The sequence below is a fragment of the Calypte anna genome, chromosome 2 (genome assembly GCF_003957555.1).
Source record: "Calypte anna isolate BGI_N300 chromosome 2, bCalAnn1_v1.p, whole genome shotgun sequence".
Taxonomy (NCBI): Eukaryota; Metazoa; Chordata; class Aves; order Apodiformes; family Trochilidae; genus Calypte; species Calypte anna.
Window position 1 is genome coordinate 104393422 of NC_044245.1, and position 26259 is coordinate 104419680.

The window sequence follows — 26259 nt, forward strand, 5'->3', positions numbered from 1 at the left end:
ATGGGCACCCATGTCCCAGGACTGAATAACAGACAGCCTGAATTAAAAAACCCATCATGAAATGGGAAAAGTGTAGACTTTTCCTAACTTCACCTACTTATGAATGAAAAAGATGCTGTTCATTTCAAGACAAAATATTGCTCTTGCTAGCACTCTGTAGATAAATATTTTGATAACACAACTTCTGGAAGATCTGATACTTGAGATACTGATATCAGAAAGTCTTACCATATGGTGACAACTCCTAGGATTAATTCAGACACTTGCATCAAGTCAATTCATGCTGTAGTGGATTTGTTAGTTTTTTGATGATTTTTTGCTAATTCATGCTGTAATGATAGTTGCACACTCTTTTATGACATCTATTTCAGGCTTTTGGAAGCACGTACAGATGAGTCTTCAAGGAATCATACCATGTTTTGTTGATTTCAGAGCCTAATTTGCAGAAAATTTGAAAATGGAATTTGAAAATGGAATATTGCAGCATTCAGAGAAAATGTATCTATTACACTGGGTGACTGCCAATTTTGCCTAAGTAAGCAATGCAAGGTCTCCCAAGCACCTTGCATGAGACACACATTTCAGTCCCAGTACTCCATGGAAAAGCATAACAGCTAGAAGTTCTTGTCCCTTAAGTAGCATTGCCCATGGAAAAAAAAAAAAAAAAAAAAAAAAAAAGCAATGTGTCTACCTTGCTCCTAGAAATGCAGCAGAGGTCTGCTTTGCTTAATAATTTGACTTCCAGCTTCTTTGAGCTGTGTCTCATAAACCTCCATAGGACACAGCAAGGCAGACTCACCAGCTTTCAAGAGATCTTTTCAAAGGCAGAGATTCCATGAAACCTTTTCCTACAACAGTTCCCCTTTCAGAGTTCGAAACAGATTTACAGATTTTAGTAATCCAGAATGTAGCTCTGTAAGTGTTGGCAAAAAAGGTTCTGCCCAATGGCTGCAATGGATAAATGCCACCAATTATTCCTTCCACACAGGTAGAATCATAGAATCATAGAACTGGCTGGGTTGGAAGGGACCTCTGAGATCATCAAGTCCAACCCTTGAACCACCGTTGTGGTTGCTAGACTATGGCACTGAGTGCCACATCCAGTCTCTTTTTAAATATCTCCAGGGACGGAGAATCCACTACTTCCCTGGGCAGCCCATTCCAATGCCTGATCACCCTCTCTGTAAAGAAATTCTTTCTAATGTCCAACCTACACCTCCCCTGGCACAATTTAAGACCAAGCCCTCTTGTCTTGTTGAAAGTCGTCTGGCAAAAGAGACCAACCCCCACCTGGCTACACCCTCCTTTCAGGTAGTTGTAGAGAGCGATGAGGTCTCCCCTGAGCCGCCTCTTCTTTAGGCTGAACAGCCCCAGCTCCCTCAGCCTCTCCTCACAGGGTCTGTGCTCGAAAGGTGATGGAGCTCAGGGATAAAGCTTTAAGTGTTCATACTGAGTTCAGACTCTGACAAGTGCCTGTGCAGAGAATGATGCTCTGAAAAGTGGAAGAAATGAATGGCAGACCTGTTGTTTCCAGAGTTGTATCAAATCAGTATATTTTTAAACAGTGTATCTTTACACATTCATTTCTTTTATTATAAAAGAAGCAGTCATTTGAGATATGCCCAGGTTTAGATAATGAAAACAATAGGAAGACTGTAGCAAATGTTCTTCCAGTTAATGCTGAAATGGTGGGATCTTTACAGCATGTTAGTAGTTTTCTAAAATATATTGTATCATTTTTTGCATTCCCTAGAGCTGCTATTTTTACTAGTCTGAGAAGTCTTGAAGTTTGTATTATAACTCTACTGGTAACATTTGTGAAATACTAACATTTTAAAACAATTTGACTAAAGCTTATCCTCTTACAGTACAAGATAATAACTAATCTGTTTCTTTCCCAAAAAAGACACCAATCATAGGATTATGCATTGTTAGTTAATTTAAATTCTTTGTGTTTGAGGAAATATATTTAAATAATCACCAATAGCAATGATAAAGAAGTCTATAAACCAAAAGATTTTCCATCTGGTCTATCATTTACGTTAATCTTTCCTTTGCTAAACTGTAGCATAACCAGCTAGGTGGGCTGTTTCTTGTTTCTATAATATTTATAAAAATACAGTCCTATTTTACTAAAACTAGTGTATGGAAAATGTACTTTGAGTCAGTCTTTATTTTGGGAGATAATTTCAGAAATAAATAGTGACAATAAGAGAAACAGTAAAAATTTCTTTAGAAACAAATCCTACACACTTCTGGTAAAACTGTACCAAATATTTATATGTCACATAAACCTTTTTAAAAATAGGATTGAAAATTTACAAAACTGGACCTGAAAAAGGAAAATTCTATCTATTAATAGAAATAGTTTACCTAAGATACATAACTGTATATATTCATTCTTCCAGGGAGCAGTTACCTTGAATCTTTCTTTTTACTCCATGGGTCTTTTGCTGCGGCCTCTTATGATATTAAATTTCAGATCTAATTTGCTGACATAATCTGGTGTAAAGACATGTAGCTGCTAGGTGCTACACAAGTGTTAGTAACATCCTTCAGGTGGACCTTCAAACTGATGTCTGGGTAGTGACCTGGAAATCAGAGAGAAGTTAGCATTATACTTGACTAAGTAGTACAGACTAATTCCACAAATAGTCATGTGAGTGTTTTGATGAATTTTCTTTTTTGTTTTCTCTTTTCCATTTGTTCCCAGGAAATGAGTGTTTTTAAACACAGAGATCAGGCGACACGTCAAGAAAGTCAATAAAAGGACTACAGCTACCATCTCAGACCAATTTTAGTGCAGTATAATCACCAGTATACCATATTCAACTAGGGTGGTTCAGCCCAGAGAAGAGAAGACTCTGGGGAGTCTTTAGCTAATAAATGACCAGTGTTTCTGGAGCATGTAATTACAACAAGAGATGAAGGGGAAGATGAAGTACCATCCCATTAGTTGTTGATACTGACCTTTTCACAGGATGAAGTTCTACATCAGATAGGGTGATCTTTGGCTTACAATGAAGTCAGTAAATGCATTTTGGTGGGTTTCTGCTGGCGCTGGATTTTTGTTAAAATAGATTAAAGAAAAAAAAAAAGATACAGAGTTTATAAATTTGGAGTGTTGCATTAAAAAAAAAATATCTGAGTCCTCTATTCTCTTTACCCTTTCTTTCTGTGATCCTAAAGCCCTGCAGAAGCCAGGCTAGACTCATGGCCATACTGCAGCCTGCACAGTGCCATCAGAAAAGGGTAGCACTGAAACTTTTCAGTTTTCCATATGCTAGTGACAGACCCCTCTATCATTACCATCTCCACATATACACCCACACTCCTGCTCCTGTCTTGTTCCTCACAGAGATGATTCACTCTGGCTTTACTCCAGGGTTCCTGCATAGATTTTTTGTCACTTTGACTTTTTACAGAAGTCAATTTTTTGAGTACCTGTGGTGGGAATGCTGCTATAAAGCAGTTTTCCCAACTGCTTTGAGTCAAAGGCAAACGTTGTCATAAGATTTTTCCTAAAACCTTTAGGAAAGATCTTCAGGTATCTCTGGGGAAAATCCAAAAGGTACATGTTCTCCTCAGCTTTAATTGAATTTGATTTAGGTTCTCCAACAATAAAGAGGACAAGGATACTCAACAAGCTAATGAATGACAGGCCACTTACAGGACTTACAGGACACTTACATCAAATACTTCGAGCTCTCCACTTGTAAAAACTGGTTTACTCCAGGATATACTTAGGATCTGGCAGGTTTTCAAGAAACAGGTTGAAAAGACCAGTGGATATTCTGTCTGATAATGTATGAAGATGGTGCTGCTTGTTTTTATTCAAGCCTCTTGTAGTTTTAATGAAGTACAAAATATAGTAGGAAGTGACATGATGGATACATGCAATAAGATAATTTCTTTCCACAGTGTCACAGTTGGAACAGGAGAATATTTTTAAGCTACCCTAGAAAATGAAAGCATTTATGGCTAGAATAGCCAAATCTGATATATTTAAATTGGCAGCATGCTGCCTTTATGAAAAGGTAACTTTTCTATGGAGGACACAAATATTGTATCCCACATATCCCATAGATATGTCTCTATGGTGTCCTAAAGCCACAGTGGCACAAAACCAAGGGTGGTGATATTTTCTTGCAGTCTAAATCAATAGCTTGCAGCTGATGCTTCCTGAAACAGCATACCAGGGATCTTCCTTGTACTGTGTGGCATGTAGCAAAGCCCTTGTAAAGTTATGAAATACTTTGCTATTCACATGAATCACTATTAAAATATTAGAGGTATGTGTATCTAACCATATCTTTGAGCCTGAATTTGACAAATTTTACTGTGCACCGGACTTAAAAGCATGTGAGGAGCTGGAAATGTGAATGGGTATGAAACTTAAGATAGCAATGTCATTAAGCAGTGCAACTCCTGATGCAGATTACATGATTCTTATGCCATTTTCTCCCTCTCCAACTCTCCTTCAGCTTCTGTGTTACCCAAAGCCTGTGCCAAATAGCTTCATAAACACAGGGTATTTGCTGTGTGCCCTGGATGAGCAGGAGCAGTCATTTCACAAGGAGTCAAGAGCACTGGCTGTGCATCACAGTGGTGTGGCCTGGGCTGCAGTTTCCAGCAGCCTCAGGGCACTGAAAATAGGGGTTGAGATTTCTGCAGTGCAGTTATGTAGGGTGTCTTCCCAAGGGCTTGCAGATAGAAGTGGGTTGTACCTTTTGTGAAGACAGCCCTGTGCTAGGAGTAAGCTGGGAAGCCTTATTTTTACTGCCCGTATGTGACATGAGAGGTTCATAACTTGCAGTGGGATGCTCTGAGATTTTGTCATGGTCCATTAGAAATATTAATCTATATTACTACCAAGGGGGTAGGATCAGAAAGTTCTAGCTGGATGTGGAGTGTTGGTATCGTGTCTTGGCATCCCTGTGGAGCTGGGCATCAGAGCACAGACCTGCAGGCAACCCTTTCATTTACAGAAACATCGAATGGTTTGGGTTGGAAGGGCCCCTGAAGACTATCTAGTTCCAACCCCTCTACATAGGCTGGGTCACTTCCCACTCAACCTGGCCTTGAACATGTCCAGGGGTGAGGAACCCACACCTTCCCTGAGCAACCTATTCCAGTGTGTCCTTATCCTTACAGGAAAGAATTTCTTCCTACTGTCTAACATAAATCTACTCTCTCCCAGTTTAAAAGCGTTCCCCCTCATCCTATCGCTTTTTTAAAAGCCCCTCCCCAGCTCTCCTGTAGACCCCTCCAGGTGCTGCAGGGCTGCTAGAAGGTCTCCCCAGAGTCTTCTCTCCTCCAGGCTGAACAAACCTTCCTCTCCGAGCCCGTCTTCACAGGAGAGGTGCTCCAGCCCTTCCATCACCTTCGTAGCCCTCCTCGGGCTCCATGTCATAAGCCCCAGTGTGCTTCCACCCGCTAAGCACACCCGCACTCCCGGGGGACGCGCCCCTCTCCTCACCGGCGCCCCGCACCGGGGCTGCGCTTCGCCTCGCCCCGCCCCACCCTGCGCACCGCGGGCAGGCAGGGAAGAGCGGGCAGGGAAGAAGAGCAGGCAAGGAGAAGAGCAGGCAAGGAGAAGAGCAGGCAGGAGCGGGCAGATCGCCGGCACCCGCTGCCTCCTCCCGGCCCTGCCCGTCCCGCCCACCCACCTACCGCAGCTATAGGGGCGGCCCTGAGGTGGCGAGGGCAGAGCCCGGCGCAGGATGGCCGTGGCGCCGGGCTCCCCGCTCCTCTGGGCGCTACTCCCGCACCTCCTCAGCCTGTGTCCCGCACAGCCGGAGCCCCCCGATTCCCGCCGGATGGGGCTCAGCCTCCACCCGCCCTACTTCAACCTGGCGGCGACAGCCAGCATCTGGGCGACGGCCACATGCGGGGAGGGGGCGGCGGCGGGCGGCGAGGGGCGGCCGGAGCTGTACTGCAAGCTGGTGGGGGGCCCGGCCGCCGCACCCCTCGGCCGCGCCATCCAGGTAATCGTGCGGGGCCAGGGGTGAGAGTGTGTGTGTGTGTGTCCTTTTCGGGAGTCCCGGTCCGGTGCGGGGGGTGTTGGTGTTACCCTTCGTGGGTGCGTGGTCTCATTGTCTCGAGTGTTTTCTCCCGGCTGGGCGTGTGCCCAGGGGAATGGAGGGTGGGCCGGCGGCACCCCACGCAGGAGGGCTTTGGGTGGTGTGTATGTGGAGGCTTCTCCTGCCCACAGGTTTCTCTTTCTGCTGGCAGAACTGACTTCTAGACCTTGGTTCTGGCTTCTTCTGTGTGCCTCGGTATTCTGATTGTGAAGAGGAAAAATTCTTCTTTTTAACGGGAAATGGTAGGGTCCTCAAATAATGTGGTACAAGGAATTTCAAGAAGGAATGGAAAAGGTATTTGCACCCAAAAAGCAGAGGACAAAAGGATGCTAACAGAATGCATTTTTCCTGATGAAATGCAGTGAAGACATAGGACTTGACAGCACATAAATGTACATGGCATCATTTTCCTGTTAAACCAGAGTTTGTGCAGGTCACCAGGCTTTTAACTTAAAAGCTTTCAGTAAAACAAGTGCAAGCTTACCTGTGGACACAAGCTGAGTAATAATCATGCCTGAGCATTTATGACAGGAGATGGCTAAGTGCCTTATTTTCTTGATAAAAGTAGGGAGCCTAATCAGAGCTTGAGACTTTCTGGTTGGATATTGATACTGTAGGCTACAGATATGCTTTACTGGTTGTGATTTTAAAAAGAGTGACAAGAGCCACAGTACTTTTCAGGGAAGACTCTTCCACAGACTGAATCTTTAGGACTTCAACATAAGTGACAGATACAAACCTTTTTTGGGGGGAACAATTTAATCTATAATGATCACTGAGTAGAGATGTCCTGGCACTGTCTAGAGATGCCTTCCCACCCCCAGCCCCATCTGCTTCTGGTGCCCATGGTGCTGTGGCTGCTGCTGGGGATGCATGAACCACTCATCCTGCCAGGCACTCGAGCAGATGGAAGAAGTTTGGGGAGTACCTGATTGGTCTTCTGTGGCCTCAGCACTTGGCCCGTGGTCTGCTGAGAGCAGGGAGTCTAGGGGAGACTGGATGGGGACATCCTGCACTGGTCACATCTCACTGCCCATGTCAAGTGGGCATCTTTCTGAGGTGCAGTGGGAAAAGAGGTCTGGTTTTAGTCAGGTGGCTTTGCAGTAATTAAAAACACTAAATGTGAGGCTTATCATTTATGCTTTGTGTTGCTTGTGGGAGGAAGCCAGAGATTCCTTGGGACTCTGACAGGGAGTATAAGCACACAGGAAAGCGAGGATTGCCAATTACAAGAAGGACAACAATAAAAGCAAAACTGTTGGCAAAGGTTTAGTGGAAATACTTTTTTCCTTTGGTAAAAAGGAAACACTTGCACAAACTTGTCTGTTAGAGGGTAAGGAAGGAGTTACAAATTATAGATGTTCAGTATCAGTTCGATCAGAACTTTGTTAAAGGGGGGACTTTCCTAAAGCTTCAGACCTTCCAAAGTTATTTTAGTTATATTCTGTCTTTGTGGGAGGAGAAGAGAGCCAGAATGAAACTGCAATTTGAAAGGGATTTCGAAAGCTCTGAGGTCCACTTTATGACTCCAGGCAATAAAAAAAGAATGCAAATAAGTTTCTATCATCTTGGAAGAAGGGTTAGTGTTTCGGTGTCTTATGAGGTGTTTGTATGTTTTAATAGTGAAATAACCCTTAATATCTGATTTCAGAGGAAGTTACAATGGACAAGAGAGTTTTTCTTCTCCTAATTTAGCTAGGACAGACTCTCCAGGGAGAGGGCTAAGAAGGTGTAGCATATGTACTCCTTGCCATGTGCCAGAAGGGAGCGTGCACCATCAGGCAGCCTGCCCTCAGCATTCATTGGGCAGCCCCAGCCAGCAGTGTGCTTTGCCCTGGACTTCTCTCTGCCATGCCTCCCTGCCTCACCATGAAATCTCAGCACACCTTACATCAGTGCAGTGCCCTCTGTCATAAAAAAGCTCAAAGTGCTTTGGAGATGCTTGCAGGCTGAGTAATACACAGTTTTACTAGTAGGAAAACTGGGTCACAAGTATTGCGTGCTCATGCTAAGGTTACAAGAAAAGGTTGTGGTGATCAGAAAACTGTTTGATCCTCTGTTTCTAATACATCTCTGAAGTTTACGCATCAAACCCTTCATAACAAATGCAACACCTGTGTTTAAAGTTGCCTGAAACAACCATATCACCAGGTGAATAGCTAGCCAAATAATCTCTCAGCTGTCTGCTGTAGGCCACTGCTGTAGTGATATCTCATACTAACATGCCTTGAAATATCAGAAATCACAGTACACAACAAACAAAAACCAGCCAAAGCAAATATCAGATAAACATGTCAAGCAAGCCAAATGAAGCCTGTTGTGTGATGCACATTGCCCCTGCTGGGTTTTGTAATTGTTCCCTTTATATACTCATACCCAACTGGAAATGAGGGTCGGCTGTATATAGGAAGGAGGAGTTCCTCATATTAAATATTTGCCTTGCAGGTCCTAAGTGAGAAGGCAGTTATGGTTCATGCCTGATTGATGTTCCCAGAAGATCTACTGATAGCTCAGCCCTGGCACAAGGAAGCATGTTGTGCCTCTTGCAGCTTTTGAGTAAGCACAGATACAGCAGTGCCTCTCTCCAGTTTTAACAAAGCCCTTTTGAGATACATAACATGAATATTTCTGTGGTTTACGAGTTGTTGTGGTTCAAGAAGGGTTGGAGAGTCTTTCAAAAGGCCAGGGAAATCCTGCCACAGAAAATGTGACAACAGCACAATGTATGTATTATCAAGCCTCACCGGTTCAAAGACACTGTAAATAAGAGAGCCTCTTGTGGAAGATTAGAGAGAAGTGCATTAGATTCTTACAGGAGCTGAGTTTACATAGACCCATGTAAAATCAGCATAAGTCTTCACGTGCTGTTTCTTAAGAGCCTAAGGGAAGGTCATGTGGCTTTACAGAAAGTGGTGGGTATGAGAGCCACCGTGTCAGAGCCAGTTTAATTTTAAGCAATGCCATACACCCGGGTTCACTCCCTTTTTGTGGTCTCCACAAGGCTGGACTTTGGCTGTAGCTCTGAATAGGGACATTGGGAAGAAGGTGCAGAGAGTGATCCTTTTTCTGACAAGGGAGCAGGCAGCTGTGTTGCCAGGGTTATCCCCAGCACTGAAAATAAGGCAAAGAGAAAAGGAGCAGTCTCAGTCTCATTTCCACTGCTTTGCCATTGGCATCACTATGGAGCTTGTAGTACCTGGCAAATCCAGAAAGAGCATTTGGAGGTCATTTAAAGCTCTTCTGTGAGGTGATCTGTGGGACGGACAGTCCCTTCATAAATACCTGAACAGAGGCTCTTTAGGTGGTGCTGGACACATGCTGTGGAAAGCAGTTATGTTTCCTTTAGCACATTGGCAAGAGGGACAGTGGCTTAATAAGAACAGTGTTGAGTGAAGTGATGCACTGCAGTGTAAAATATTTCAGCAACTGATAGATAAATGGCATGCCTGGTTTTGTCTGCCAGTCTGTTTGCAGTGCTGTGCGGGTGTGAATTAAAGAATACCTGTTCTACCCTGCCAGTGGGTGCAGAACTATGAAATAGTGAACAGATCCTTCATTGTTGTCACCTTCTATAAATTACAGGTGAGACATTGTCATCCCTGGTAGTCTCTGGTCCACAATGGTGTATTTCGGTGAACTCCTTCATGCAGTTCCAGTTTTCTCCTTCTCTCAGGAGAATCAGAGGAAAAAAGGGTAACAAGGTCACCAGCAAATGCACACCTGCTTGCCTGATGAACTGCAGCCAAAATCAAAGTCTCAAGGTTCAGTCCCTGGGAGTGGAGACGTGTCCTGTAGCAGATAGGCTGAGCACAGTGTGCCTGAGATACTGCCAGTGGGAAGCAGAGAAGACTGCTGTGTCCAATAATTTTTTTTTTTTTTTTTTTTTTTTTTTTTTTTTTTTTTTTTTTTTTTTGCTGCCTTGTTGGCAGGGTTGCTAGAATATACTTTAAATAATAGAAACTCCAGCTGTTGCAATGAAATTCTTTGAATTACGTGACCAAAAAGAAAAGATGGTATAATGAGTTCAGATAGAGTGATCTGTTATCCTGAAATCACATAGGTGCATGAAAATGTAATGTTTGCATTTAACACCCCTTATTATTTTCTGTTCATTCAGTCTTTCTTCGAGGCTGTTCCCAGCTCAGAGCTGAAGCTTGTAGCAGCAACTATTTTCTGCTTATTTCCACCCTGATTATCATGAATGTGAATTTTGATCTAAAGACCGTGTTTCATGCATGTTATAAAACTATCTAGTGAACCTTGTACTGATAGATCTTTCAGAACTCTAAGTATGCATTTTCAGGAAAATCTTAACTGGGAAGTTGCTCTGATGTGGTGGTAACTGCAGTTGTTGGTGCATATATTGATTTCTCAGTGTATTGATTTTGCAGATAGTGACATGATGTTGGTTGTCATTGCTGTAGAAACTGGAAACATTGCCTGTAGTTTGCACAGGCTGGTGTGGTGTCTACCAGCTGCACCTGAATCCTTTGGTGTCCTCCTATGTTGTAGTTTGTACAAAAATCAGCCAGACCATCTTCTCTAACAGAGCTGGAGGACAGTCATGTTATAACATGATCCCTAGACACAGTTAACCAACCTATGTACGAGAGGATGCAGTAAGTCTCTGAACAGCTCTCTTAGAGTGTTTGAACTGGGCCCCTCACTTCAAGAAAGATATTGAGGGGCTGGAGTGGGTCCAGAGGAGAGCACTGAGGCTGGTGAAGGGATAAGAGGAGAGGCTGAGGGAGCTGGGGTTGTTTAGTCTGGAGAAGAGGAGGCTCAGAGGGGACCTTATTACTCTCCACAACTCCTTGAAGGGAGGCTGTAGCCAGGTGTAGGTCAGGCTCTTCTCCCAGACAACTAGTGACAGGATGAGAGGGCATAGCCTGAAGCTACATCATAGGAGGTTTAGGTTGGATGTTAGGAAGCACTTCCTCATGGGAAGGGCGATCAGACATTGGAATGGGCTGCCCAGGGAAATGGTGGAGTCACCATTCCTGGAGGTGTTTATGGAGAGAGTGGATGTGGCACTTACTGCCATAGTATAGTCGATGTGGTGGTGTTAGGTCATAGGCTGGACTTAATGATCTCAGAGGTCCTTTCCAGCCTCACTGGTTCTGTGTGATTCTGTAATTTTCAAGAGTTACCCTCAGCCAGTTGGCACCTGTAGTGCTGAATCATAACACCTAATGGAAACAATGTTGTATCTTGGGCTTTCTGGTGGAGCAGGATGAGGATGGAACCACTGCTATAGTTGTTCAGTCTGGAGAAGAGGAGGCTCAGGGGAGACGTCATCACTCTACAACTCCCTGAAAGGAGGGAGTATCCAGGGGGGGGTTGGTCTTTTCTCTCAGGCAGTTATCAGTAAGACAAGAGGGCATGGACTTAAGCTCTGCCAGGGGAGGTTTAGGTTGGATATTAGGAAGAAATTCTTTACAGAGAGGGTGATCAGGCACTGGAATGGGCTGCCCAGGGAAGTAGTGGATTCTCCATCCGTGGAGGTTTTTAAGAGCCCCTGGGTGTGGCACTGAGTGCCATGGTCTGGTAACCACAATGGTATTGGATCAAGGGTTGGACTTGATGATCTCAGAGGTCCCTTCCAATCCATCTGATTCTGTGATTCTATATGCACATATTATTACTACCAGTGCAGAAATATTCAGTGAACATCCATGTTCTGTGTTTGAAAGACATAACACGGTGTCTTTATATCACATGAGAACAATGAAGTAGTTTCCAATCCATTAGTAACTATGGCAGATCTTAAACAAATTCTGCTGGAGATAAACCACTTAAGTTCACCAGGACTGCAAGACCACCCAGCTAGAATGCTGCTCCTCTTTAAAAAGTGGACAAGTGTGATGACTCTGGTTACTTTACACTAATTAATCTGAAAGCAGTGACAAACAAATTAATGGCAGTTATATGGCGTTCTGTTGCTATTTAAAAGGTAGGAATAAAAATTCATGCTAGCCAGCCTACGTTGTAGGAATAACAAAAAAATGTTCATATTTGTTGGATGAGAATATACTTAGCTGATAAATAGAGCAGTGCAAATATTACATTATTTAAAACATGGGCCCAGCACAGTGTCAGCAACTCAGGGGGAATGCATTAAACAGCTGTATGGCTGAAGTAACCATTAAAAAGGTACTGCCATTCTGTGAAAATGTAATTTTCCTTCTGGGATTCTACAAAGATCTGTGCCTGGCACAGTTTAGAGTTTTCATTGATTATCTTCACCCAGTGACTGGAGTAAGAACTGAATAGGACACAAAAAAGATCCCTTATTAACTATTTATGATGTCTCAGCACTAATCTGAGTAGAATGTGTAATGCGGTTTCTTGAAAATAAAAATACTGCATGTAGAGCAAGTCAAGATGCCAAATTAGAAGACAATTAAGTTTCCTGGAGTTTATTTATTCTTATTGTACAGAAGAGTACAAAGAGCTTTAAAAATTATCAGAGAAATTATCTGGGCATCTCTGGACTGTGGCTTTAGTTGTGGACTAGAAATTGGGTGGCAGCTTCTGCAAATGAAGATACAATGGGCTTCTTAAAAGGGAAACTTACAGGGAACAGTCTCTAGGATCCATTACACTTTCCACGAGTACATATGGTTCATAAATCTCTGATTCAGAATGCACTATAGTGGCATGAAAAAGAAGAAAGCAGTGTTATAAAATTCTAACACCAAACGTATAGGCAAATAATTGATAGAGTATTTTTTTATGCTTTTTCATACCAGGCTATGCAAATATACTGGTATTTCATGGTCTTTTAGGATAATTGAAGACAATTTGTATGTTGCTCTAATCTAATTTCAAGAATCTTTGTGCCATTATTTTTCTGCAGACTTAATATAGGTAACTGCACCAAAGTATAAAAAAATTAAGTAATAAAGACTTACTGTACTCTCCTTAAAGGCATTTCTTAAATTTTAGTTTGTAACATAAAATTTAGTGTTTTTCAGGGTATAAGTGTGCAAAGTAATCTCTGGGGAAAATAATTTATACATTAAGTATTACATTATTTGAGGAGAGTACCAAAACATAACCATTTTTAGTCAATACTCTAGTTCAGAATCTCAGCAACAGCCTGTGTCTGCAGCACATAAGATTTCAATTGAGAATTTTTTAATGTTTTTTATTTATTGTGTTTCAGGGACAGTCTTGTGATTATTGCAATGCTGCTGATCCCAGTAAAGCTCACCCCATAACCAATGCAATAGATGGCACGGAGCGCTGGTGGCAAAGTCCTCCTCTTTCTATGGGCCTGAAGTACAATGAAGTCAATGTTACTTTAGACCTGGGGCAGGTGAGTATGAGTTATTGGGTGAGGTTTGATAATTTTTTGCATTTATATACAATTGATACAATTGGGAGAGATGTTTGAACTGATGATTTTAACTTCCAGCACCATGGCTTTTTTGTCTGGTTTTTGTTCTGTATTTTTTTTACTTTATTAAAGTGATAATTTCCTTCAGGAATTTTGGTGATGTGGGTTCTTGCCACTGGCATCACACGGATTTAATGGCTGCGTGCTGTCTTGCACAGACACTGTAACTGGTTAACCTGAGGTTACCAAGGGGTTTGGTCAGTAGAAACTGGGGCTCTACCTTCTGTTTCATATTCTCCTCTTCCATGGGCCCACAGAGAGAGGGGTATTTGAGCATCTTTCAGGCTGAGCGTGCAGAGCAGGGACACTGAATGCAGAGAGCATGGTGGTGTGGAACAGGTGTGGGAAGGCAGCTCCCTTCCTGTAAAGCAGACCTTCCCTTCTGTACTGCTTGCATCCTCTGTGGTCTCTGCAAGACACAGGATTAGGCTGTGATTTCTCTGGCAGTGTAGCCCAGCATGTTTGTGACCAACACTTGTGCATCATCATCACAATCCACTTGAGTAGCACATTGCTCCATCCAAAGTTTCTATTCCCATGGTGTGCTTTTTAGCTTTTTTGAAGGACCTGCTGACATCTTTTATGTGATGATTAAATTTCTGAGAAACCTCATGCTTTCAGATGAAGGATGTGGGTTGCATGCCCTCTTCTCTTGGGACTCATTGGAGGCCAACCACTGTGTGCTAAAATTCCTGTGGTTATTAAAGGATTTCTCAGCGGGAGGCTGCGTGTTTCTTTTTTCTCTGGTACCACTTGGAAAGGCGACTCTGAACTCCCTTACTTGGAAATGAGGAAAACCCAAGACAGAGGTCAATATTACTTCAGGTCTTGTGATCAGGAAGGGATAATTTTAGTTGGTGGATGGATGAGGGTTTAGTAAGATTCATATTTATTTATTTATTTATTTATAAGGCATTATCTCGTATCTGCATTCAGTCAGTTAAACAGTAATCTCAGGCTTCATTTGAACTTGAGATTCACTTTTGACATTTTGCCTGGTGTTCTTACACCCCAGATTCATACAATAGTGCACAATACTAAGAATGAAGAAAATTAAATACTATTACAGCGTTGAGTTTACTTAAGAAAATAGGTAAACAGCAAGACCCCAATTCACCCTAACTTATTTCAGGCTCCTAAAATTTAAGGTCTTAGTGTGTGTTAAGTCATGCCAGCTTTCTCAGTAGTTGGCAGAGACAAAAATTTTCTTAGTGTAATTCCTCCTCAAGGGGGCTGAGATGAAGGTTTTGGGTTTTAAGGCAAAATAAATGTTCCTAATGTTAGATGTGTGTGTAAATACTGTGCAGAACCTAGGGCTGTAATGTTGAAAAGATAGCAAGGCTATAGCTTTCCTCACTGAGTTGTCCTTTTCTTTATTTTGAAACAAGGCACCTTTTCTATGCAAACAAAATATGGAAATGCTTTTGCATGTGCAAAGCACGACAAAGAGTAAAGTACCTATGCGTGCCGGGAAGCAATAACTGAGGTTGCTCATCATATATTCACAATTAGAGGAAGCAGAACTTGGTACAATGTCAAAAGCTTTTAATTTGCTGCATTCCTGCCCTTATATCTTAAAAGATGGAGAGCAGAGTCCCAGTGGGGCCTTTTGCTTTGGTCTCATGGCAATATATAATGGAATAGTTGCACCATGGTGGAGGTTTGAGGGCTCACTGCCATGGAGTTGGAGCAGAACAACCACCTGCTGCTGTTTCTTTTTCACAAGGGCTGGGGGTAATTTTGAAAGTCAAAGGCCCTTCAGAATGTTAAATCTTTCTGCTAGAAAAATGTTTATTTTGATGTACTTTGTAGTATGAGAAAAAAGCAAAAACCTTAAAGCAAAAGCCCTGCTTTACTTCCCTTTCTGTAGTATAGTTACATTTCTAATCAATCACAGTCCTTCTGAATAATAATTATAATGTTGATCCCTGAGGCAATCTCTCCATCCTGTTAGCATACCTGCTTATACTGTGGCTATTCCTGACTTGTTTAAAATATTTAGATCAACTGAAGTCTCATTTATTCCTGTGATTGGTCCTGATTTACCCAATGTAGTTCTCAACTTATTTTAAACTTTTGAATACAGAATGCCTGACTTAAGTTCATTGCCCTTTCCCTGACTTTTTGGATTGCCTAATTTTAGCAGGTGGGCCCTCATCTTTTGCTTAATGCTCAGCAGGTATTAGAGTAATACTCCCTTAGGTGTATTTCTGAACTCTCTTCAGAAGCAGAAGATAAATGTTTGGGATAGCATGATAGTGTGTGATGAAAAAGAAATGTCTAACTGTTACACTTCAAAAGGTGTAGCCCACAAATTTTATTGTTGCTTTTAGTTATGCATCATTTTTTTGCTGTGCCTTTATGGCAGTAATAAAGTGCTGAAAGTCTCAATCCTGGTGAGCTTTCGTGCACTAATATATTGAATAATTTTTAGGCAGTCATATTATTAGTCACTGTGGTAAACTGAAAGCATGCAGTGGGATGTGATGTCTAAATTATTACCTCTATTAGGGATAGAGAGAAGCAACCATAATTTAAGTTAAGTGGTATAGCCTGTGGAGGACTTGATTCTTCTGTGTGTTCTGCCAGTTAAGCATGTAAACATTTTGTAAAAAAGCCTTGCAGTTTGGCAAATCTTCTGAGTTGCTTTTAATATGTTAGGTATTTCTTATGCATTTAATTATTAGGTTTGATAGCAATCTTTTATGTGCATAACTTTAAACCAATATTTTTGTTGGGAATATTAATTAGCTATCACTCGTTGTTGTTAAAAACCATTTTTCTTAATTTACTAAAGATCTGACATAATTTCTTAAAGTGGTTCTGATGTTACAGTTAATTTAACTATCATTCTGTGAAATATGAAGTGTCCTTTGGGCCCTTCTTCTGTAGGGAGAAGCTGTCAAGGTGTTGGGAGATTTATCACACGCTACATATAACTGGGCTTCCAAAAATAGTAATTGTATTCTTTGTTCTTGACTATTGAAGACTTTTTATTACTACTGACCTGGAAATTAGACCCTGTTCTGGTGTGGAATTGTGTAACCTCTATAATAACACTGAGAAATCCTGCAAATCAGGGCATGAGAACAATGCCATAAAGCCTTTGCAGTCTTCCAGAACTTCCCCAGCAGTGAGACAAAGCCTTTCCTCTGGAATCCCTGCACAGCTCTGCCTCCCCACAGACACTGACCTCTGCTGCTGTGGTTCATGCTGGGGGGAAAAGGGGCTTTTAGGTATCGGGAGGGTGGGTAAAATGTTGTCCCCGCAAAACACCAAAATGGGGATGCTAACATCACAGAGAGTCTTGTGTTACTTCATATAAGAGAATTCTGGTTCTGAGTATTTCATTTTATGCAGGAAGCTGGCTTTAGATCATGCCACAAAACACCACTCTTTGAAGTTAGTTGATTTTGGCTCATACCCCGGGTAAGGTGAAACTACTTGTGAACTCTAGATTAGCACAACTTCAGCTGATCAAGTAGCAGCTGTCTGATGGAAGTTTCTGGAAATGGTATCAGGTAATGCATGCTTCACTTATTCCTCAGTCATGCTACAAACAGCTCATTCTGAGCTGAGCTGACAGCCCCAGTCAGGGAAATACCTTAACTACTTCCTTTCTTGCTCATGTGTTACCCTTTAAGACATGCTCAATGTGCTGCATTTTCTTAAAGCTATAATTAAGGATCATGGCTCAGTAACTTTTTTGTTCTGTTTGCATGAATCTATGCGATTTGCTTTAAAATGTGGGTTTGGTATTTGTTTGGTATTACTCTCCAAATGAACAGAAACAAATCTTTCAAATCTTGCTGTCCTTAGATTTTCTGTCCAGTTCTTCTTCACCATCCCTTTAGGAATTTGTTCCCTGTCATGGAGCTCACTTCCCTCAATGTCTGTACTTCTGCTTCTCCTACCTCCCTTTTCTGTGCCCATTCTTACACATAACTTTAATTTTGTCATATATTGTCCTAAATACTGCAATTTCAACTCAATGTAGTACAAACAGAACCTCCAGCCCTCCCCCCCTTCCCTGTGTTTCCTGCCAGTGCTGACAGTACTACTGTCCTCTTTTTACTTTGGACTGGAGCCCTTGTAGGGGAATGTTTATCTCGTAGACAGCTGAGGTCTGAATTGTACAAATCTTTTCTCATATGAATAGCATCAGTGTTCTGCAAAAGAATAGGCCATATGTAAGAAATAATTATCAGCATTAAGTTGGTCTCCGTCCAAATCCCAATGGAAAAGTGGCTGCGTGGGAAATTTCAGGATAACTGACAGTCATTGATGTGTCTGCCTGCAGTCTTGGCAAAAAAAAATAAGGGCTGATTGAACCTGGACAACGTACTACCCTTTCATTTTGGGAAGTGTTCCTTCATTCCAAAATACTGCCTGTGGAGCATGGAGAGCTACTCCTTTCTGGGTCTACTCATTGACTGTGATAAAGAAAATACTTAACTTGTGTAGCCTGGTCAGTGAGGTAGATTCACAGGCACTGACTTACACAACTACATAAAAATGTAGCTTCTTAGTGTTAATGACTTGTTAAATGAAAAAGTGATATGAATACAACATGCACAGTGCCAGCTGAACAATGTTAGAAGCCCTGTGCTTATCCTGGGCTTCTGCACCCCAAACAGTGAAGCTGGCACGCCAGAGTGACTTGCATTAGACACTGAAATGACTTGCACTTAGACACTGGAACAATTTTCCCAGAGAAGTTATGGATGCCTTCTCCCTGGAGGTGTTGAAGGCCAGGTTGGATGGGGCTTTGGGCAACCTGGTCTAATGAGAGGTGTCCTTGCCTGTGCCGGGGGTCTTGGAACTAGATGAACTTCACAGTCCCTTGGTTTCATCTGCCTTTGCAGTGAGTGAGAGAGGCCCTTAATCACAGAACCATAGAATTGTGGAATGGTTTGGGTTGGAAGGGACCTTAAAGATCATCACTATCTTTATAGATATGGTGTAGTTTTATCTGTCTTTAGACCTAGTCCCTTCCAACCTTAGCCATTTTATGATTGTGAGATGGTTGGTGACTTAAATTTTGGTGATACATTGTCATGAATGAACACTGATTTAATTTCTATCAAAACCTATCCCTTTGCCCTTTCTGGATATGACTATTCAAACCTATTCAAACTGTGAGATGCAAGGAGAGCTGCATATGAATGGAAAGTTTTCATATGCAACAGTAGTTTGAAGTTGCCATGCCTTTTTTTCCCTGTCTGGGGGTTTGTGTGGACATATGCAAATGAGGTTCTGGGTGTCAGTTCTTGCATTGGCAGACTTGATAGAGGAGTGTGTTTTGGGGTTCCTGGTATAGTACACATATGGGACAGTACTTCAGTTTTACACACTACGAGTAGTCATGCACTTGACAAATTCCACAGCTGCAGAGCAAATGTGGCATGCAGGTGTTTAATGGGTGCCACGTGCTGATTCAGCTCTTTTCCTCTTATGTGTCTTTGTTTTGGCCACTTTATCCTTTAGATGCTTATGAAAGTTTGTAGTCCAGGGTGACACTTACTGCATATGTGAGTATGCCCCATTTCTTCAGCAGTGTAGAAGCACAGTGGAGATGGAATTCCCTGGTACTGTTTTGCTCACACTTAGGAGAAAGTATCACCTGTTACAAGATAAGACTGATTGTGTCAGCACCTTGAGTAGCATCTGTTTAAAAGAATATAACAACTGGATGACAAGCTGAAGCAGATGTTATCTACATTTTTGGAGAGTAGGTAGAAAGTCATTGTTGTAAAGATTCCACAACGTGACTACAAGCAATGGGGCCTCTGAGAGAGCAGCATCTTTTCTGTATGCCTCTTTTGTTTCCTCTTGAGCTTTCGAAACCAGTTGTTCTGATTAAATATGTATCAATCAACATATGGAGTGTTATCCACACTTGTTAACATGCATGTAAGAATGGGACTCCAAAAGACCTTAACACATAAGGGATTCAAGACTAAATTAATGGATAAGGAGTTCCCTCCCCAGTGCAAACTTGGTTTGAGCAGGGCAACGCCCCTTGAGAGATTCAGCTACAAAAAGCAAGAATATAAAGCACCAAATTATTTTTGTTTGTTTTTGTTTTGTTTAGGAATTTCAGAACTGTTAAGTTTTCCTGGTAGGATACCAGTCTTTGCACTGAATGGTCATACTGGATGACTTGTAATATCTGGATGGCCAATATCCCTGCTCTGAAACTTGACAGCCAAGTAGCAGAAGTTACATAGGCAAACAGTATCAGAAACTCATTAGGAGCAAGTCTTAAAACAGACACAACAACACAGATTATTCATCTATTTTTGACAGTGTAGAGACTTTATCAGTAGTTTTAAGGCATTACTCCACCCTTGCACACATTGTGCATAGGTCTGGGTTCTGTCATGTCTCTGTAAACAGAATGGCTGCCACTTACTTTGCTTGATACTGTTGTCTAGTAAGTAATTTCCCATATGTAGATACTGTCTGGCTATCTAGGTACCTAGTTTGGTATCACAAGAGGTGAAGTTGGTGCTTGTCAGGCTGTGTCAAGTAGGCTGGGTGAATTCCAACACTAATATGAAAGGTTTTCTCCCCCTCTCCCTCCCACCAGTTCTCTCTCCGCTGACCTAAGTAAGTGACATGCAGCAAATCAGCAGTTTCTGAAATAGGTTGCAAGATTTCACCTGCTGCAGTGATGCCATGGTGTGTATAGAGCAGGCAGTTGCCCTGGATGTATGTTGTACATACTGCATTAAATGAATGCACATAGAATCATAGAATTGGCTGGGTTGGAAGGGACCTCAGAGGTCATTGAGTCCAACCCTTGAACCACCATTGCGGTTGCTAGACCATGGCACTGAGTGCCACGTCCATTGAAAATCCTAATTTTTTAATTTTGGAATGTGAGGTATTATCATCAGAGCATGCTCTGTGAAGTCTCTGAATTTCTCCCAGTTCTCTGCTAGAAGGTTTTCCTTTCTTCTGTGAATACTTTTAAAATTCAGAAGCTGATTTTTGAAATAAATGTGGGAAAATTGGTGCTACATGTAGCCATATGACTGCAATGTGTGTGAAATGTGGGATTGCTATGTGCAGTATTGGTTAGGGACAAATATTTCCAGCTGCTTGCTCCACTGTGTTGTTCATCATTTGCATCTGGCTCTTGGTGGCCCCAGCTGGTGTGGCAGCTATGAAGTTGTTCCTAGCTGGCAGCTGAAGGGACCAGGCCTGGCAACAAAATGCTGGTCCCAGTTCTTGGTTGGAAGCTTCTAAGCACTTTGTGGCTTAGAGTCTAGTAACCTGTGCAAAGTACTAGCTTCAGGGTTATGATGTTTATGTTGTTTGAGCAAAGATAAACCATGCTGGTATATTTGACATGAGGGCTCTGGCAGCAGTTTCTTGTCAGACTGTTGACTATAACTCCCTGCCTCCCCCACCAAAGTAAGCATCTCCTGCAAGCAGATGATTCTGAATTGAGGTTGTTGAGAAGGAAATTCTGGTGCAGTTTCACTTCACTATTGTTTGTACCTCAGCATTGGATCACTTTTATTGACAGCTTATGTCCATTTTGTTGTTGTTTATATTCTAAATGACCCTTAGAATCAACCTGTGTTCAGCCTTTTGTATAATGGTCCTTTTGCTGATGTTTTCATTTTTATGGTTTACAGTAAGACTTCCTTTCCTGTCAAACCAATTTTTGCTCTAGTGTTTGGAAGCTTTCTGTCTTTGTGGTTTGCTGCACCTAAAGAAGCCAGATGGGACTCATAGAACCATGGAATGATGAAGCTCTTTGAGCTGTTTTAGAGAAAGGTTGTTTTTTGAACGAGCTACCATTCACAAGATTCTCTCCTGTGTTACCTGGTAACCTAGAAAGCTCTGGGTTGGTTTCCTTCTGTTATTTGGAAAGTCTGTCAAGTGGCAGAATTATCTAGAAATATTCTTAGAGTGAGGGAATAAGAGGCTTAGATTACTATCAAGTGCAACTAACACTGTGAAGAGAGTGTGGTTTTTATCTTGCATTGTTGGATTTTTTCTTGACTACAAGCAGAATTACATGGTTGGAATGCAACACAGATGTACCAGAGTGCTGCTAAAGTATCTTAGTTCATTGATGGGTTGAGATGCTAACTTTTCAGTGCTAAGTACTGTGCCCTTAGCACACAGAAGCAATCAGTCATGCACAAAACAGAGCTGTTCTGAAATGTAAGAGAGAGCATTTAACACAGTCCTATACAGCTTTCTTGAAGTAATGGAACATGTTGCCAGGTGAGGTAGCCAGCTGAGAGTCTAGTCTACTATTTTAATGGGAACTAAATGCAGAGGATAACCCTCTCACTGTACACTAAAAACATATGTTTATTTGCATTAGGCTTAGTATTTATGTGCTTTTATTATAAGAGTTCTAAAAAGCTCCTGATAAGATCTGTGTATATTCTGTTACCAGCTCTTCCATGTTGCCTATATCCTTATCAAGTTTGCAAATTCTCCTCGTCCAGATCTCTGGATCTTAGAAAGATCAGTGGACTTTGGAAGAACTTACACTCCCTGGCAATATTTTGCTCGTGAGTATCAATCTTTCTGCTACTGCTCTTTCATGGACAGGTTTCTTTAACTCTTCACTCAGAACCAGGAAGGTCAGACCTTGGGGCTCACTAAAGATTTCAACTGCAGGGAAGACAGTAAAAGTCATGTACATTTGTTTTAGTTACCCACAGTAAATGAGTGACAAAATTGCAACTAAAAATGAGTCTGATATTTTGAAAGTGGAACTCTGCATGTGAATACTTTTCAGTCACTTGGGAATTTTTGTTTTGTTTGTCTCAGGTTTGAGGTAAGTCAGAACTACAGTGTCCTTCATCCCATGGGACCCTGGGGTCCCTTAATTTGTATCAAAGTGAGATACAAATTAAAATTTTGGAGTCTATATGTTGCTTTTTTGGTGGTAATATGAGAAATATTGTGCCATGTCTTTTCAGGCACCACTAAGTTGCTTAGGACAAGAAATGCTTTGCATACAGGAATTTCCATTTTTCTGTGCATGTGACACAAGCACTGTTACAATTCAGTTACAGGCGTGATTTGACTTGAAAGCACAGGGGATTCTTCTTCATTAATTTAAATTAGAACAACACTGTTTATTTTTGTATATAAAAATAATTCTGTTCTCACTTGGATAGACTCCAAGGCAGATTGCTTGGAGCACTTTGGGAAAGAAGCTAACCTGCCAGTGAGGAGAGACAGTGATGTCCTTTGCACCACCGAGTACTCTCGCATTCTGCCTCTTGAAAATGGAGAGGTAAGTGTTTTTTGGGATAGTAAGGTGTAGTGCTGGAAGCAAGCAGCACTGGCTTCAGAAGTTTGCTGTTTCAATAAAAAAGTAGAACTTGAAGTAAGTTTTCACTTATGGCTGCTTGAATCTACATTGATAAGTCCAGAACTCATCACTTGAGTAGCTGATGAGATTTTTCAGAGGGTGAGATGGCTTCTCCTAACTTACATCATTCCCTGTTCAGGTAGAGGCTGCTCAGTGCCACCTTTATTGGGTTTTATCATGTTAGCCACACACATTTTAAGGTGCTGATTGCATTTTCTGAACACTTCCAATGTACATAGTCGAGATTACTGCATCAGAATTGCTCACAAGAGTAAAGGCTGTAGAAAAAGATACTTAACCATTCATGAGTAAGTAATTGCTTGAGTAAAGAATATACAAAATGCTATACGTTTCTAATACATGTGTTTGGAAAACATTTGTCTGATTTTTGCCATTGTTTCTTGCCAAGCAGAACTGTGGCCTGTGTTACCTGAATGAATGTTAAACTCCTGCCTGTGCTGATGGTTCAGGCAGATGTTCATCTTTTAGACTTGATGTAGTTAGAATCTAGATCTGAACTCCTGAAGAACTATCTAGATTTTTGAGCATATGGGTCTGTGGTTGTAGTTTCATATTAAAGTAGAATTTGTTTATTAGCTGGTGTGTAAAGTTTTCCTAATGAAATATTGTAAAGAATAATTTCCATAGAATACTGCTTGTGCCATCCCCTATTACTTGCTGCATAACTTTCTTTAAAAGAATTGTGCTGCAGCCAGAAATGTCACCATTCCCTTGTTACATGCTTCAGAGTGTAGGAATTTGAAAATAGAATCTGTTATCTGGATGGTTATAAATAAACTTAAGTCTCTTACTCAGTCCTATACATGCACATTGTTTATTTTATAGAGATTCATGATTACTAGACTTCTGGCATCTGTTTCTTTGAAACAACAACAACAAAAAAGAACCTGAGCCCTTGTTTTGAAAGTAAGATAAACCTGCTTTCATGTAAGGGGTTTTTCTAAAGCAACACTGTGTACTTTCTTCCAAAAGACCATTAATATGCTCCCAGGCACTGGCCCTGGTAACAATAATATTTTCCAGGAACGTTTGTGGCTTAACCTGAAAATAAATGTGCTTTGGGAAACAGCCAAAACGTTATGTTACTCAGGCAAAACTCCCATTGACACTTATCAAATGTTACTATAACTATTTGCAACTATTCCTGTTGCTTTTTCCTATTAAAACATGTCCCTTTTGTGTGTTGTACATGCTGTTTTTAAAAGAGATAGAGGCGCTTTTTTTTTCCCATGTGCTATGCGAGTAATGAGAATTCAGGATGCTCCAAGACTAACAACGGTGTTTTTGCCAATGTCCTGGCATCAATATGAAAAGTGTAGTTGGTATTGCAAATAAGCTCAGAAACAATAGTGTTTGGCTTCCTCTATTGATTTTGCTCTGGATCACTACTGACACAGTTGATGTATTTTAACAAAACTGTTCTTGTTTGGTAGATTGTAGTATCTTTGGTAAATGGCCGCCCAGGAGCAAAAAACTTCACTTACTCCTCTAGTCTTCGAGAATTCACAAAAGCAACAAACATTCGCCTTCATTTTCTCAGAACCAATACACTGCTTGGACACTTGATATCAAAAGCTCAACGAGACCCCACTGTAACACGTAGAGTAAGTACTGTTCTCACTGAGATCTACTCAACAGTGGTATTTAGCATGCTAGGGACCAAAAAAATAATCTGAATGTTTTAACAATCAAATTTTACAGTGATCCACCTTTAAATCCCTATATCTTCACCAGGTGAGACAAGAAGGTAACTGGGTCAGCCCATATTTATTGAGGGGAAGTTAATAATTAATGGTTTTGTAACAGACTGTCTTCTTTCCCTGGTTTTGAATTGGGAAGGAAGTTGGGTGCACCACAGGAGTTACAAGGAGCCAAAGCGGAAATCTTCTAAACTATCTTACGCAGGGCTGAGGAACTAAATCTCTTCAGCTTTATTTTACGCTACTTTCCCTTTTATCTTCAAAGAAAGATTTTCAGGGAACACTTCTTGAGTTTCTGGTGGAGCAATAGCCAAAGGTATACTCAAAATTCACTGTCTTTCCACAAATCCTATGAGATGCCTAAGTGTTTTCGGTGGATTTTGGGCTATATAAGATCTTGAAAGCCAAAGTCCCACTCTGGTGGGGAAATATAAGGAAAATCATCTTTCTCAGGGGAACACGGCATGGAAGTTCATACACTTGGAGAAATTTCAGGCTTCATATTGTATTGTTATTTTTAACCTTTTCATTTAAAATGAAGATTCAGTAACAATTGAAGGAAACCCTGGGGTGAGGCACTGCACAAATGTGTGTGAGAGTTTCTGCATCAAAAAACATACAACTATTCCAGTTACTTGACAGCACTTCCATGAAGTTCCTTGATTGTCTTAAGTAAATTTTAAGATGTTGCTTACAGGCAGATATAAATGAAGTGTTTAGTTTACTTGGCAAGCAGCACAGCCTTAGTGTAAGGAACTTCAGATATTATCATAGTCATGGGATGTAGGATAGATGAATGAAATATCAAGTGTTTTATAACTTGTTAAAAGAGAGTGCAAGCTTTCACTGTAGAGACCTTCCAAGTCTAGAAAAGAGTTAATATTCTTAAGGAAAATCTTTGTGTTAAACTTATTATAGAATCAGATGAAAACCAGACCAGTTCTTTTCTCTTATCCAACTACTTGCCTAGCTTCCCCTGTTAATGATTTGAGTTCAAAACACACCGAGTTACAGAGTATGTTTTATTGAGTAGGTTTTATGTCTATACTGATGCAATTTGGCCTATTAATCATTTTGGCCTGTTGGTAATTTGGCTTGTGACAATACAATTACTATTAGTAGGAAAGTGTAACTCTGCAAGGCTGTATGAAACTATAAACTGGGTTTTGAAAACTCTTATACAAAAAACCGCTCAAGTATGTTTTCAGCCATGATGAAAACACTGAAAGCATAGGGTTTCCTTACAGTAGCAAAATGGTATGCAGTGAGATATTAATTTGTATATTTGAATAGGGAGAGTTTGGAGGCAAAAATTATTTCCTAGTATGTATATCCCATCTACTGTTCTTCACTTGCTTAAAGCAAAGACATCTAGTTGAGAAATCTCTTACCTTGGGGAAGCATCTCATCTTTGTCCAGCCAACTCCAGCTAGATAAAAGTAGAGAATGTATATGTGACAGAAATAAATCAGAGAACAGTTGAGGTTGGAAGGGACTTCTGGAGTTCCTCTGGTTCAGCCTTCTTTCTCAAGCAGGGTAATATGGAGCCAGTTGGCCAGGACCATGTCCAGACAGCTCCTGAGTACCTCCAAGGAAGGAATCTCCAAAGCCTCTGGGCAACCTGTGCCAGTGACCCTCACAGTGAAAGTGTTTCTTGACATTCAGAGGGAACTTCCCTGCATTTCAGTTTGTGCCTAT

The 26259-nt window shown here is 41.3% G+C and overlaps 1 protein-coding gene across 1 annotated transcript in view; it reads left to right on the forward strand.

Moving 5' to 3' along the window:
* Positions 1-5723: 5723 nt before the first annotated feature.
* LAMA3 (laminin subunit alpha 3) overlaps positions 5724-26259 on the forward strand; it is a 120356-nt gene continuing 99820 nt past the window's right edge. Inside the window, exons 1-5 of the mRNA XM_030444678.1 lie at positions 5724-5987; positions 13252-13404; positions 21911-22028; positions 22644-22762; positions 24295-24465. Coding sequence (XP_030300538.1) covers positions 5724-5987; positions 13252-13404; positions 21911-22028; positions 22644-22762; positions 24295-24465 — 825 coding nt within the window. The remainder of the gene's footprint in view (positions 5988-13251; positions 13405-21910; positions 22029-22643; positions 22763-24294; positions 24466-26259) is intronic.